Here is a 16,092-nt window from a genome sequence, read left to right on the forward strand (position 1 = left end):
TACCGTATCGGACGGATGGACATCGAATGTCCACCGAGAAATGTTGATGAACACTCAGCAACAATTGTCGATAGAACACAAGACGTTCGGTAGCGATATGTTCCGAAAAACCCGCCGCCTAAACCTACGTAGAACGAGATCTGGTTATGAATCCGTTCTGGGCGATCCCTTTCGATTGTAACGACTGTTGCTTTTTTAGGGGAAAGGGCGCTTTGCCTCACTGCTAGAAGAGTCTTCAAATAATTGGAAAAATACTGTACAGACTTCTCTGGCCTGAGAATCCTCTAGATTGTAAAGTAATTAAACATCTGTGTGAACGTCTCGATTATAGTCTCCACTGCATGTATCATTCTCCGCGCATCCTTGAACGAGTTTCGTTAGCGAGTAGCTTTGTCAACGTTGTAGCTCCCGAGACGTGAGATGTATCATTAGCCGCCAATACCACCAGCCGGTCTAGTTGCTGAGTGTGCTGCAAACGATAGTCACTCTTGACACTTGTCGCGTAACATAGAAATGTGAGTGCATAAAATATCAGAAAAAGTAAGAGCGGTGTTCTTAATCCTCGCAGAACGATGTATCAACATTTCAAAGTTGCATCAGGTTTTCTCAATGCGTTTCTGACGTCTTGGAATCTCAAGGACTACGGAGGTGTGAAATCGTTAGCAGTGGCAAAAAACGCAATCTTCACGCGCGACTATTCTATATCAGCAGCCTTTAGATCCTCTACAAGGTCTTGTACAGAATGATAACCAAATGCATCCCTCTAGCGTCTTTAGTAGAATTATAACTAACACCACCTCTTAAGATACTGACCAGACTCTTTAAAGGATCACTGTGAATTCCATCTAGGAAAGTTGTACTCTGTTCACATATTTATCCTGACACAACATATATTTTGTGCCTGGCAGTCATTTACGTTTGGCTCTCAGCCGCGGCCAGGGATCCTCGGGCTGTGTGACAACGGAGCTGGCGCACGATCCCGTGCAGGGTCAAGCCGGCACGTGAGGTGGGTGTAGCCGCTGACGTCATACCGCTGATAAGTACCACAGCTGGCCGCTGGCAGCCGCTGTCTCGTTTGTTCTATGAAGATTTCTGTCCACGCGCCACGCGATTACTCTGAACTCAGCGTTGTCTTATTTACGTTTCTCGACTCTCTGGGTAGATTTATCACGATTGACGACAACCTTCTCTGTATTTTGGATTTTGCTTCTAATCAGCATGTGAAGTCTGACGTCAACAACCAAACACAATTGCCCTTTGCATCCACTAGTATCTGTGACACCGTGCAAGAGGCCACAAATTTTGTTCTTACACTAGTGTACAAAATTAAGGACGAAAGTTACTTTCACATGATGAATCACTGCCAAATAACACAGCTCGATGAAATTTGGACCGTACATAGAAAGAGTGTCTGATCACCTCGGGCGGCTATGCATACTCTGCTACGTGCTCGCATCACGTTCGATATTGCTCCTTGATGCATTCGGTGTTCCCACCTCTCGCCTTATGAGGGTACGTCCAGCACTGTCGAAAATAGTCATTTCGGTGGTCCAGATTTTATGGTGTGTGGAGGCATAATGTTGTGTGGGCGCACTGACCTCCAAATCATTGAACACGGTACATTCACCGGTCAACGCTACTGTAAGACTGTACTCCTTCCCATGTGCGTCTTTTCAGGGTCCAATTCGTCCTTGACTTCATTTTTATGAAAGACAATGCGCGACCGCATCGAACAGCTCAGGAAGATGGGCTCTCGGAACAAGATGATATTTCGCGATCTGACTGACCTGCCCGCTCCTCCGACTTAAATCGGATTGAAAAAGTGTGGGATGACGTACTGGAGCACGTCCACATGCATCATCCACCATCCAGCAGTTGGCCACCGCACTGGTGGAAGAGTGGGGCGCCCTACCACATCTCCTTACCAACTTTGTCCACAACGCCAGGCCGCATTTCAGAGCATGCGTTGCTGTCTGTGGTATTTACACACCCTACTAAGAACCACGTCCCGCCGTTTGTAATGTCCAGGGGACCATCTCAAAACTACGCTGACTTCAGAGCAATTATTGCTTTTGAATGGAAGTTTATTTCCGTTCGTCTCACTGCGTATTTCTTTCGATGACCTTCTGTATTACACTCCAGCAGTTCTTTCTATGTACGGTCCAAGTTTCATCGATCCACGAGTATGTTACTTGGCAGGGATACTACATGCGAAAATCACGAGGGTGAGTCAAATGAAAACCTTAAATTTGTAATAACAAATCGAAATTTCGCGCCGGTACCCCGTAAGTTGGTAAGCGTGCTACAAACAGTGTGCAGAATGGCCTGTAGGTGGCAGCATAGTGCAGATGCACACATACCGTCGCAGTATTAGTATAAAGATAGCCGCCCCACTTGCGACTTGCACCAGGGAAGAACATCGTTCTGTTATTCGGTTTTTGCGTAGTGAAGGTGTGAAATCTATTGAAATTCATCGACGAATGAAGGTTCAGTACGGTGATGCATGTTTGTCACAGCATCAAGTCTACGAATGGAGTAGGAAGTTCGCAAATAGTGTGACTTCAGTGGAAGATGCTCCTCGTCCAGGTCAGTCACAACGAGTTGTGACTCCACAGAACATTGCAGCAGTTGAAGCCATAGTGAAGGAAAACCGCCGAGTGACACTGAATGACATTGCAGCATGTTTACAGATTAGCCATGGGTCAGCACACCACATTGTGCACGATGTGCTCCAGTTTCACAAAGTGTCTACAAGATAGGTGCTACAGCAGCCAATTTTGAAGACATAGTGGTGCTGGTATCTTCGTCCTCAGCTGATACTTTCCGTTGTCGTGCCGTTGGTCGGGCGGAACGAAATTGATTAGGTTGTTGGTCGGTCCTTCAGCCGTCCCTGGGTCGGTTTGCCATCCGATTATTTAACCTTACTCGTGGCTGCCTGTCTCACCTCCCCTTACGTTAGAGCTACCTCCTCAGGCCGACCCTTGGGACACTTCTGGGCACCACTGTTCTGTTGGTTTTAGATTGTGATTTTCAATTTAGTCTGAAGTACTGTGCGAGGCCTTCAGCTGTCTATTAATTTAGTTTGTTTTAATTTTAAATAAGGCCTTCGGCCGACTTAAATTAAAAATTTGAAGGCTGATTTGTTTAATAGATTTTGCAACCACATCTAACACTCAGAATGGTGTTGATGCTTGTGAAGAACTTCTTCGGCGCTTCGAACGAAGAGGTGATGGCTTCCTTGCAAGAATCGTTACTGGGGACAAAACCTGGGAAGAGAGCGAGCGAGGAATGGCGCCATTCCTCGTCACCAAAACCAAAGAAGGTTCAAACAGAACCATCAGCAGGGAAGGTTATGCTGACTCTCTTTTGGGACGAAAAAGGCGTCATTTTGGAGCATTACGTCCCTAGAGGGACCACTGTCACCAGTGCATCATACACAGGTCTCCTAAAAAATCATCTGCGGCCTGCAATCAAATCAAAACGACGTGGATTGCTGCCGGCAGGTGTCCTTTCACAACATGACAATGCATGGCCCCACACTGCCCGTACAGCAGTTGCAACGACCACAGACCTGCATTTTGAGTGTCTTCCTCATCCACCATACTCACCAGACCTTGCCCCAAGTGATTTCCATATCTTTGGACCACTCAGAGACGCAATGGGAGGAAAGAAGTTCCGTTCTGATGAAGAGGTACGCTACGCGCTGCATGAGTGGTTGTACGGACTACCAAAAGAGTTTTTTTTTCTAAAGGAATTTATGCACTTTGTAAGCGCTGGAGGACTTGCATTGAGCGTGGGGGAGATTATGTCGAAAAGTGATACGGCTTTGTACCATTTCTGCACAATAAATAACATTAAAAAAATATTTAAGGTTTTCATTTGACTCACCCTCGTACATTTGTCATTTAGTTCTGCATCCCAGAGCAGTTACGTCCGAGTAGGATACATAAATATTGAGGATGGATCGGAAAGAGCCCAGATCATAGGCTTGACCGAAAGACGGCGTTACTGGCAGCCATAGAAAATTGGTTGGGAAGTTATATGCAACCACATGAAATTGCCTTTTAACACATTCGTCCAATGGTTGCAACAAAATAAGAGATTGTAAGCCACTTTGAACATCAAAAGGAGTTTCTAAGGGACTCAGAAAAACGCCCTTCCTCGAGGCGATACTCCATCCTCACCGTTGTGTAACATCTACATGAGCGGCCATCCAGTGGGAGTCAGCACAAGATCCTCTCACCTACGCAGATGCTGCAGCAGTTGCTCCCTCAGCTACCAATTTTGAGAAAACGTAAATATAGTTGTCAACAGTACTTGAAGATGAGTAAAAGTATCATGATGTGAATCACCGAAGCCCAACCCCAGCATAACACAAATCTACACATATCAATTGAGAAACAAAAGGTAGTAGAAGCTGAAGATAATTTGAGGAGATCAACTGCTTCTTGGCTATGACGCATCAAAGTACGTGAGAGTGAAGCGTGATCGCAGCCTCAACTCCGAAGCCCACGAAAATTATCGTGTAATCCCGAAATAACATCATTCGCAATGCAGCTAGTAGCACCTGAGTTGCCCACCCTGTTGCTCTCCACAAGTTAACCTCTGCTCCGCAGCGGAATACTCTGTACGTTTGGGGAGGAATTTCGCTCATTAGAAAGATTTACACTGTTCTGAATAAGGCAGAGCGAATTGTATTGGGTTGGTGCATACGTTCGTAGCGCTATTCCATTAGTTTAATAAACAAAACATATACACATAATAGAGACTTTAGTCATCAATAATATATTCTCCTTCACTATTTCAACGGTCTGTCAATGCTGTGGTAACTTTTCGATTTCGTGAAATTGAGGCGAAGAGCTCATAGAGCCATATTCGGAGCGTATTTTCATCTGGAATGGAGGTTTCTTGAAGTTTGTTTTATAGAGAGCGGAAAAGGGGAAAATTTGAGGGTGCAAGATCAGGTGAATACGAGGTGCGACAATAAAGTAATGAGACTGATGTGAAAAAAATGTTGCTTACCGTTTTAGTCAAGTTTAGTGTTGCCTCCTTCAAAGTAGTTCCCGTCTGATTGCACACACTTTTTCCAGCGCTTCTGCCATTGATGGTAACATTTCTAGAACTCATCTTCTGTAATATCCTCCAAGACCCTCATCACAGCTTTTTCGACATCTTGTGTTGTTTGAAAATGGTGTCCCTTGACCGCCATTTTGACTCTTGGAAATAGGAAAAAGTCGCACAGAGCGATATCTGGTGAATAAGGTGGCTGTGGTAGTACTGAAATTTGTTTTGAGGTTAAAAATTGCTGTAATGACATAGCAGTATGGGATGGCGCATTATCGTGATGCAGAATCTTTTACGAAGTATTTTTTAAAATTTCTTTGTAGTAATAGTGGTTAACTGTTTGTCCAGGAGGCACCCACTCTTTATGAACAATTCCCTTCGAAACAAAGAAGCACACAAGCATGCATTTTACTTTTGACTTTGACATGCAGGCTGCCTTCACTAAACATTTTATGCCAACGAAAAACTTGAGCTCTTGACTTAACCTCCTCTCCAAAAGCATTCTGAAGCTTACCGTAAATTGTCGTCGCATTTTCACCCAATTTAACGTAAAAGGAAATGGCATACCATTGCTCAATATTATGCAGTTCCATTTCCGTGACGAGAGACACAAACACATCTTAACTTATTACAGCACAAGTCACGACTGAACAGTTGCATCGATGTGCCGCTTGGACTAAAAGCAACTTATAGACCAAATTCAAAGATATTGTGCCTACGCAAGCCTGCAGGGTTGCCACATCTTGCAAAGAAAATCAGTCTCATTACTTTATTGTCGCACCTCGTAAGGTAGGTGAGTGATGACTTCCCAACCCAACTCCTGTATAGTGTTTTCTTGGAAGTCTGGCAGAATGCAGGTGTCCGTTATCGTGGAGTTGCTCTTGGATTGCGTCTCAGTTGTTGACAATAAATGTCAACTATGATGATTACACCTCGGGGAAGCAATTCGTATTACACCGCACTATCGTCGTTCCACCAGAAGCACATTTTCTTTTGTGGATGCATGTAGGTCTTTGTACAGGGAGTTGCTGCTTTGTTTGGGCTCAACCATTCCTTTCTTTTCCTTATGTTAGCATAAAGACGCAATTTCTCGTCACCAGTAACTATACAGGATAGGAATGATCGTTGTTTTTCACGAGCCAATTGATGACGATCAAGCAGAGATGCACCCATTGATTTTGTGATTTTGGCTCAGAGCTTGTGATACCCATACACCCGAATTTTGGATCTTCTCCATTGCATGCAAATGTCGCACGATGGTGGAATGGTCACAGTTCATCACATTTTCCAGTTCTCGAGTACACTGACGTGCAGTATTGTGGATTAATGCGTTTAAACGATCTTCATCAAGCCCAGAAGGTCTTCCTTAACTTGTAGGGTCACTAATGTCAAAACGATCCTCCTCAAAACGAGAAAACCATTTTCTTACTGTGCTCTGTCCAATGACTTCATCCTCGTACACGGTGCAAATGTTTCTGGCTGCTTCCACTGCTGTTAACCCTCCACTGAACTCAAACAGAAGAATATGTCGGAAATGTTCCGATTTCTCTACTTGGAACTCCATTTTCTAGCATCCACAGCTCCACTCACAATCTCCAAGTGACAGCATGTGCACTCAAATAATAACGGTGTACTATGAATAAGAAATGACAATAGATGCATAAACCCATAGCAACCGGAATAACAACATGCGAAACAAAAGCGCTACGAATTCATGCACTAACATAATAATATGACGCCTGCGGCAACTGCCTCATGAAAATAATACCCCAAGGAGAACAATGCGAGAGATCGACATGAAAAAGCAGAAAAACTTACTCTAGGGATCCACCTAGGTTCTGAAAAAGAAATCCTGCAGACTGCGGAGGCTATTCCTTTACATCACAGATTTCGTTGCATCGAGCTGTGGTGAAATATAGCTACTGGATGTTGGTCTGAGGATATCAATGGGAACTTCATGCTGGCCACGATATACCCTATGGGACGTGGATGACACTGAACGTACGGAGTGCTGGAGTGGCATGTTCCAAGGAAAACCTGGAGCAGCGGACAAACATCACTGAAGAGTCACCCGGTGGTTGTCGGGGGCATCAAAGCGCACCCCACCTTGTCTACCGCAGGCTGCACAAACCTTATACAATCAACCATCTGCTGAAAGAGGATGAAAGGGCTATCCATGCACCAAAATTCAGTGCTGTACTGTCAGTTTGAAATCTGATTTCAAAATGGTTCAAATGGCTCTGAGCACTATGGGACTCAACTGCTGTGGTCATAAGTCCCCTAGAACTTAGAACTACTTAAACCTAACTAACCTAAGGACAGCACACAACACCCAGCCATCACGAGGCAGAGAAAATCCCTGACCCCGCCGGGAATCGAACCCGGGAACCCGGGCGTGGGAAGCGAAATCTAATTTTTCTCATCTTTTATTTCCGATGTTTGTGTATTCCGTTTCGTTAGTTCATATTTTTTTCATCTACAATGACTTGTGATTGTATCTGTGATCTCCTTCGCTTGTACTACTGATCCGTGGGGCCAATGCACTTGGCGTTCCATGGACGTTATCGGAGACACGCGGTGACGTTACAGTAAATAAAAACCGTACCCGTTTTTTGGACTGTCGTATACACTTTCCGGCGGGGTCATGGATTTTCTCTGCCTCGTGATGACTGGGTGTTGTGTGATATCCTTAGGTTAGTTAGGTTTAAGTAGTTCTAAGTTCTAGGGGACTGATGACCATAGATGTTAAGTCCCATAGTGCTGAGAGCCATTTGAACCATTTTGTATACACTTTGGAAACCCGAATAGCTTCACGAGAAAGTTGTCTGATTGTTAGAATAGTAGACGTCAATCTGATGGACTTCAAGTGCACTGGAAAACACATGAGCAGACTTAAGTAACCTCACTCCTAGATGCAAAAGGATTGTGGCCGACTGGTATAGTCGTGTGATCATCATTCATCTTACATCCCCTGCTGTATATAAGTTCCTCTAGACTCTTTCACTCATTAGCATGAGCTCTAAGCTCCATGTAGCCTCTAAATGTTTTCCAAGGTATCTGCCCATCTTCTGTTAGCTCTTTTGCCTTTGATGCCTTGTGGTCATGGTTCCTTCTGCTGCCCGACCAAATAGTCTGCAAACCACACTCATTGTAAACGTCCCTTTTGAGGCATACCGGAAGCTCACATTTCAAAATCGTATTTAGTTTACCAAAAACAATACTAACTAGTTTTATTCTTGTGTTTATTTCTTTAGCTGTCAGTTTTAGTTTTCTTAGCTGTTCCGCGTACACAAAATCAACCACTGGTGCTACGACTTCATTGTAAACTTGTGCTGTTTCATTTTCGATATATTTGTTATACATTATGTGCAATGAATTTAAGATTCGCGGCACGCTGTACTTCTTGCTCGTTCAGCCGATCACAGTGGTGGTGATCTGGCGCACGTCTTTGGCCGAGGGGTGGGGTCGGCAGCGTTTTGAGCTGCAGCTACTGCCATTCCGGGCTGACGTCGGGCGGCGGGAGACGGAGGTACTCTGGACACAACGAGAAAACATCATCCGGAAGTCAGAGCCGTGGCCGCAGGGAGCGGTCGGGCAGCCAACAGTCAACGCCGGGCGTGCCTGTGCTGGGTGACGGCGACCGGGGTTCATGAAGCGGGCTGTGCCCGGAGATGTGGGCGGCAGAGGGGGCGATACGGAGACTTCAAGGTAAACCTCCACTGGCAGCCGTGCTACGATGGGCTGACGAGTCGAGTGATGGAGCTGCGTCTGTGTTGGGACATTGACCCGACTCGTCTGAAGCAGCGTGGCAAGCCGAAGCCATTGCTGTGGCCGAGTAGCAGCGGTGAGAGAGGAAGTACATACAATCATTCGGTGGACAGCCAACGAATGCCGGCCGCCGTGACCGAGCGGTTCTAGGCGCTACACTCTGGAACCGCGCGACCGCTACGGTCGCAGGTTCGAATCCTGCCTCGGGCATGGATGTGTGTGATGTCCTTGGGTTAGTTAGGTTTAAGTAGTTCTAAGTTCTAGGGGACTGATGACCTCAGAAGTTAAGTCCCATAGTGCTCAGAGCCATTTGAACCATTTTTGAAGCCAGCGAATACGCAGCCTACTGCACAGCGGGTGTGCCGAGGAGCCGAGACTGGGACTCCACTAATGATTGACGTGGGGCTCGGCAGCAGAATGCGGACTCAACAGGCCAGGGGGCCTGCAGTCGCGCTATTCATCTGTGTCCTCGGTGGCTCAGATGGATAGAGCGTCTGCCATGTAAGCAGGAGATCTCGGGTTCGAGTCCCGGTCGGGGCACACATTTTCAGCTGTCCACATCGAGGTATATCAACAACACCTGTCGGCAGTTGTGGGTTTCAGTTAGTCATTATTTATTCCAGGGGAAAGCTGAACGGTCAACAACAGTAATCTGTTCTTTCGAGAATAGTTGCTGTCTTCATATATATAGTTACAGGCTACCCAGCCATTGACCTTCGTCTGTGCGAATGTGCACAGCTTGTTCAAACTCTTACGGGAATCGCCAAAGCGTGCGCGAGTAATGAGTGAATGGGCAAATGTCTATAAGGTACATTACATGGCTCTGAGCACTATGGGACTCAACTGCTGAGGTCATTAGTCCCCTAGAACTTAGAACTAGTTAAACCTAACTAACCTAAGGACATCACAAACATCCATGCCCGAGGCAGGATTCGAACCTGCGACCGTAGCGGTCTTGCGGTTCCAGACTGCAGCGCCTTTAACCGCACGGCCACTTCGGCCGGCTGTACATTACATATGTAGAATTGTGGACAGTTGAGAATGTGAGTCTCACGGGAAGCGTGCAAGGGATAAGTCCCTGCAGTCGCGCTATTCATGTGTGTCCTCGGTGGCTCAGATGGATAGAGTGTCTGCCATGTAAGCAGGAGATCCCGGGTTCGAGTTCCGTTCGGGGCACACATTTTCAGCTGTCCACATCGAGGTATATCAACAACACCTATCGGCAGCTGTGGGTTTCAATTAGTCATTATTTATTCCAGGGGAAAGCTGCACGGTCAACAACAGTAATCTGTTCTTTCGAGAATAGTTACTGTCTTCATATATATAGGCCAGGGGGCGGTTGGTGTCCTTCCCGGGCGAGAGGACGGCGATTCCAGAAGATAAGCAGACAGGGGCTTTCCGTATTACAAGAGGAACATTGACAGTGTAATTTGGTGACCGACAGTCGAATATTGGTCGGTTGAGTTCATGCACGCTGTGTTTAGTGTACATTGAAGGGTACAAGCAGAGTACACCGGGTGTAACGATTTGCCAGTCACGTTCCACAGGACAGAGCCGTGTGCTCAGTGTGGTGTGCTGAGGTTACTGTGCTTGCTTGCGCACTGCGTGTGCGGTTGTTTCCTCGGAACGAAAGTTTTGTTCACCCGTCTGTCATCATTATGATGTGAGTGTAACCAGAATTCTATACGCTGTTGTACGGAGAATTGTAATTGTTAACTTTGCCTTGGTAATATTCAGTTGGTTGGTAGTAGTGTTGCTAATAGTGACAGCGGTGAAGGTCGTGGTTCGTAGATCTAGTACTTAGTTCAAGTCTTAACGTATGTAACCCCAATTAAATCTGAGGGCTGTTTTTATGATCTACGGTTTTTTTAGTAATTGGTTCTATTTGGAAGCTGTTTTCATTTCGTGATCATTTCATTTTTTCTTTTTTTTGCCAAAAGGGCGAATATTGAGAACTGTTTGAGTTCTTGTTGTTGGCACACAATTTAGTATTATTGGGGCGGTGCTAATGTCAAACAGTTTCATCACTGTGCTAAAGAAATACTTATTCGTTTGTTGTGTTAATCTGTCGCCCATGTTTCAGAAACTATGACTAGGCCACATTTTAAAATTCAGTTTGTCAAATTACTTTTTTGTTAATTGCCGAGGAAGGTATTTTAGGTTTAATAAGTATTGTTTGTCAAAATAAGTCCACATCTGCACAACCCCGCGTACGAACCCAACCCCACTAGAACCCTACACTACAATTATTTTTATCTTTCTACTGTTTGAGGTCTACTACCAAACTTGATTTGTTAGAAATTTGTTCTAGAAATTTATCTGCGCTACAGGCAAATCACACAATACCATCAGGAAGCGTAAGATGGTATATGGTACACCAGATGCATTGCTTTTTCGTTTTCTTTCCTGTAATAATGCTGAGAATAGTTCTCGTGATATGAGATCTCATTTACTGAATCATCTTCAGTTTTGAATTTTTCACTATCCTGATGGATTCAGATAGAAAATGTAGCTCAGATGTAGATATAATTTAGTATGTTATCGTAGGCCTCATCAGTGCAGTCTTTCTTAAACGCTGTTAGTGTAGATTTTGGCGTATCCAAGTCAAAAGCTTTCTTAGAAGCTACCACAAAGTGGTAATGCATACTCGTCACTTCGTTATATAATTTTATCCACAACTTACAAATGGTCCATTGTAAAGTCTTCTTTACCTTTACCTTTGCCTGTTTAAAATCTAATGTTTGCTGTATGGGACGTAACTGTATAATCCTCGCCGTGTTATTGCACAATCTTGTAAATCGATATCTTGGCCACGAAAGTACCTGTGACACGGCAGTGTCCCCGCCGGCGGCGCCCTTGCCGTACATGGGGTTGTCGAAGGCCTTCTCAGGGGGTGGCGGCGCCACCACAGACACGTGGCTGTCCTCCTGGTCCGTATTCTCGAAGCGAGCGAACACGAATGGCCGGCCGTCTCCTTGCAGCGACCTGCAACAGCGCGAGTCCTCTTTAAACAGCTCGTCGCAGACGTACTGAGGGATAGGCGCTCATGACGTCCTCATCCCTATCTGATGAGGTACAAACATGAACTTTTGTTTGGGGTAAGAAAGTGTAAACACGAAGAAAGCAGTAAGAAACGTAGTCACTCAAATGAGATATCATCATGAAAATAGTGAGAGGCATGTATGTGAACCATTGCCCTCCGGTCTACCAGAACACACCATGTGCACAATAATAACGTTGGCATTAAACATTCGGAATATCTGTATATTATAAAACATGTATGTACTTATACACTGGGTTTGCTGCTGACAGCGCTTGTGTGCGTCTCTTTGGCTATGGTCCATGTGTCACTTTACAATATAAGGTGAAATAACGTGTGTACATCATCCACACAATGTGTTCCATAAAGCCCATCACAAAGGACAACTTTACAATGTAGGACAATTCAAATTATGCATCAATTCGTAGAACCAACCACTGCAGGCTACTTCTACACTACTGGCCACTAAAATTGCTACAGCACGAAGTTGACGTGCGAAATTTAACCGACAGGAAGAAGTTGCTGTGATATGCAAATGATTAGCTTTTCAGAGCATTCACATAAGGTTGGCGCCGGTGGCGACACCTACCACGTGCTGACATGAGGAAAGTTCCCAACCGATTTCTCATACACAAACAGCAGTTGACCGGCGTTGCCTGGTGAAACGTTGTTGTGATGCCTCATGTAAGGAGGAGAAATGCGTACCATCACGTTTCCGACTTTGATAAAGGTCGGATTGTAGCCTATCGCGATTGCGGTTTATCGTATCGCGACATTGCTGCTCGCATTCGTCGAGATACAATGACTGTTACCAGAACATGGAATCGGTGGGTTCAGGAGGGTAATACGGAACGCCGTGCTGGATCCCAACGGCCTCGTATCACTAGCAGTCGAAATGACAGGTATCTTATCCGCATGGCTGTAACGGATCGTGCAGCCACGTCTCGATCCCTGAGTCAACAGATGGGGACGATTGCAAGACAACAACCATCTGGACGTACAGTTCGACGACGTTTGCAGCAGCATGGACTATCACCTCGGAGACCATGGCTGCGGTTACCCTTGACGCTGCATCATAGACAGGAGCGCCTGCGATGGTCTACAAAACGACGAACCTGGGTGCACGAATGGCAAAACGTCATTTTTTCGGATGAATCCATGTTCTGTTTACAGCATCATGATGGTCGCATCCGTGTTTGGCGACATCGCGGTGAACGCACATTGGAAGCGTGTATTCGTCATCACCATACTGGCGTATCACCCGGCGTGATGGTATGGGGTGCCATTGGTTACACGTCTCGGTCACCTTTTGTTTGCATTGACGGCACTTTCAATACTGGACGTTACATTTCAGATGTGTTACGACCCGTGGCTCAACCCTTCATTCGATCCCAGCGAAACCCTACATTTCAGCAGGATAATGCACGACCGTATGTTGCAGGTCCTGTACGGGCCTTTCTGGATACAGAAAATGTTCGACTGCTGCCCTGTCCAGAACATTCTCCAGATCTCTCACCAATTGAAAACGTCTGGTCAATGGTGGCCGAGCAACTGGGTCGTCACAATACGCCAGTCACTACTCTTGATGAACTTTGGTATTGTGTTGAAGCTGCATGGGCAGCTGTACCTGTACACGCCATCCAAGCTCTGTTTGACTCAATGCCAAGGCGTATCAAGGCCGTTATTACGGCCAGAGGTGGTTGTTCTGGGTACTGATTTCTCAAGGTCTATGCACCCAAATTGCGTGAAATGTAATCACATCTCAGTTCTAGAATAATATATTTGTTCAATGAATACCCGTTTATCATCTGCATTTCTTCTTGGTGTAGCAATTTTAATGACCAGTAGCGTATAAATATTGCAACAAGAACATACAGGGTGTAACGATTATAAGTTCAAATATTTTATATTCGATACCTTAATATGTACACACATCGGTGTGGTTGTTTTTCCGCTGTATCGAACACTCTTACCACAAGCACGACACATAATTTCCTACCTGATATTTTCTGCACGCTTGTAACTGCAGCACAATATGTACCACACCTCTCAGTATAGGCTATCCGTTTTGCGTCCACTCATCCACACTTCAGAATATGACATGCTGCCCAAGGGAAAATAAACATTAATGGTTTGCTCTCGCCATATGTACTTGGAAGTACTAACCAATCTAAAAACATACTACTGCTAATAACTACATTTACTCGTTCAGAAATGAAGTGAATACTGATGTAATTTTGTTCAGTACACTGTTCTCAGTCACCCATAAAAATGTCTGCGGTTATACCCATTACACCCTGTAGAAATAAATAATTATAAGAATTGTATCTACTTTTTAAGCACCCAGAAGACATGGCCAGATGTCAATCTCACTTTCTATTCATGCACTTAGTCGGCTAGTATGTAAATGATTACATTCCGTGACCAGCATGTGGAACATCTTGGTGATGATTCCGCAACTGGGATTATAATTTTAAAGAAAATGTCAGAAGCTTTTGCGCTTTTATTTCCAACCACGGCGAGTTTCGGTGTCTGAGGCAATTATTAGTGGTATCTACATAGTAACAAACAACAAGGTACAACAGAATCAGTCAAATGGCGAAGAATGTAGCAATAAGCGTCAACAACAAATTAAATATATAAATTTTCAAAAGAACTCGCCCGTACACTCCATAAAAGAAATAAATTAAAAACTAATGTGTTGTGAACTCGTCTACTATTAAAATGAATATATGTTATGTAAACTAAATAATGTCGAAAACTACTTGTAGCAAACACCATAAAAACACGATAGTTATCTAGGAAATCGACATATGTCAGTCGTCCTCAGAGGACAGAGGAAGACGAAAGTTATTAGCAGGGACAGAAGGGGACAGGTAGCCAAGCAGCCAGAAGCAAATAATGAGATAAAAACTGACATGATGCTTTAAAAGTTAAATAAAAAACAAAACGAACTGGAATTTAAAATACTGGCAAGGATCAAGGATGCATAATAAAGAGACGTGTAAAAATATTATTACGAAAAGAGAAAGCACAACAGATGACGCTCAGAGAAGCTATGATGAATGAAACCTCCATTCGGAAACTAACGATAGTAAACAAATGGAAACAGCAGATGATATCTCTACATGCAGACATGATGTTGATACAACATGTGGCCATAAGGAACTGAACTAGTTATTCATACTTGGTTACATTTGTGCCAGGTTTATGTATTTTTACAAGTATTACCGCCGACTTATCCTACAGAACTCTCATAGGGGTCAACTCGTCATTTACTCTTTGTGCTCTTCGGTCAGACGTGTCATCGAAACGTAACATGCTTGAGATGCAAGCGACGTAAGGGTAGGTAAGATAGCTCTACCTGTTTCTGTATCCTACAGATTCTTTGTTGATTCACCATATTATTTGTACACACTAGCCAGTAATAACAGTAATTTGATCTAATGCTCCCCAGCCATCACTACGAATTCTTAGACCCTCAATTTCAGTTATTTTGACCACAATATCCTGAGTATTATCGTCAATCGTTTATCGCTTACTCTGGCGATATAGTGTCTCGTGAGAGCAGGGATCAGTTTTATAACGTTTGCGGTAGTTGCTTTTCCAGTGTGCAGAAAATGTCCTAATTTCCACATGATTGGTTTTTGTTTTTAGACTGAATTATCTGATCAGCTTGCACATGGTTATTTGACGTATCAGTACCTGAAACGCTTACTGAATTAGTTTATGGAAGAACTTTGTCGTCACTGGTGTGATTTTCTTCTTCAAAAATATTATCTCCGCTGTCAGATACATTTGCTAACGATTCCAGTTGCTCATCAAGATTGCCAGATAAAAATTGCTACTATAGATACATGAATGTACGGCGTCTGCAGATAACATTTGTTAAAACGTAACACTTAGTGATAATGTGCTATAGTAATGTGGTCCGCCCCCGGTAGCTGAGTGGTTAGCGCGACTGACTGTCAATCCAAAGGGCCCGGGTTCGATTCCCGACTGGGTCGGAGAGTTTCTCCGCTCAGGGACTGGGTGTTGTGTTGTCCTAATCATCATCATTTCATCCCCATCGACGCGCAAGTCGCCGAAGTGGCGTCAAATCGAAATACTTGCACCAGACGAACGGTCTACCCGACGGGAGGCCCTCGTCACACGACATTTCATTTCATAGTAATGTGGACGCAATCAGCGACTTGCATTATTGTGTAACATTCGTACTG

At 44.5% G+C, this 16,092-nt stretch overlaps 1 protein-coding gene across 4 annotated transcripts in view; it reads right to left on the reverse strand.

Moving 5' to 3' along the window:
- Positions 1–16,092, reverse strand: part of LOC126259744 (protein amnionless) — a 139,796-nt gene that overhangs the window by 25,613 nt on the left and 98,091 nt on the right. For all 4 annotated transcript variants that reach the window (XM_049956733.1, XM_049956734.1, XM_049956730.1 and 1 more), the window contains exon 7: positions 11,655–11,817. In XM_049956733.1, the coding sequence (XP_049812690.1) occupies positions 11,655–11,817 (163 nt within the window). The remainder of the gene's footprint in view (positions 1–11,654; positions 11,818–16,092) is intronic.

This window comes from Schistocerca nitens, chromosome 5 (genome assembly GCF_023898315.1).
Source record: "Schistocerca nitens isolate TAMUIC-IGC-003100 chromosome 5, iqSchNite1.1, whole genome shotgun sequence".
NCBI classification, from domain to species: Eukaryota; Metazoa; Arthropoda; class Insecta; order Orthoptera; family Acrididae; genus Schistocerca; species Schistocerca nitens.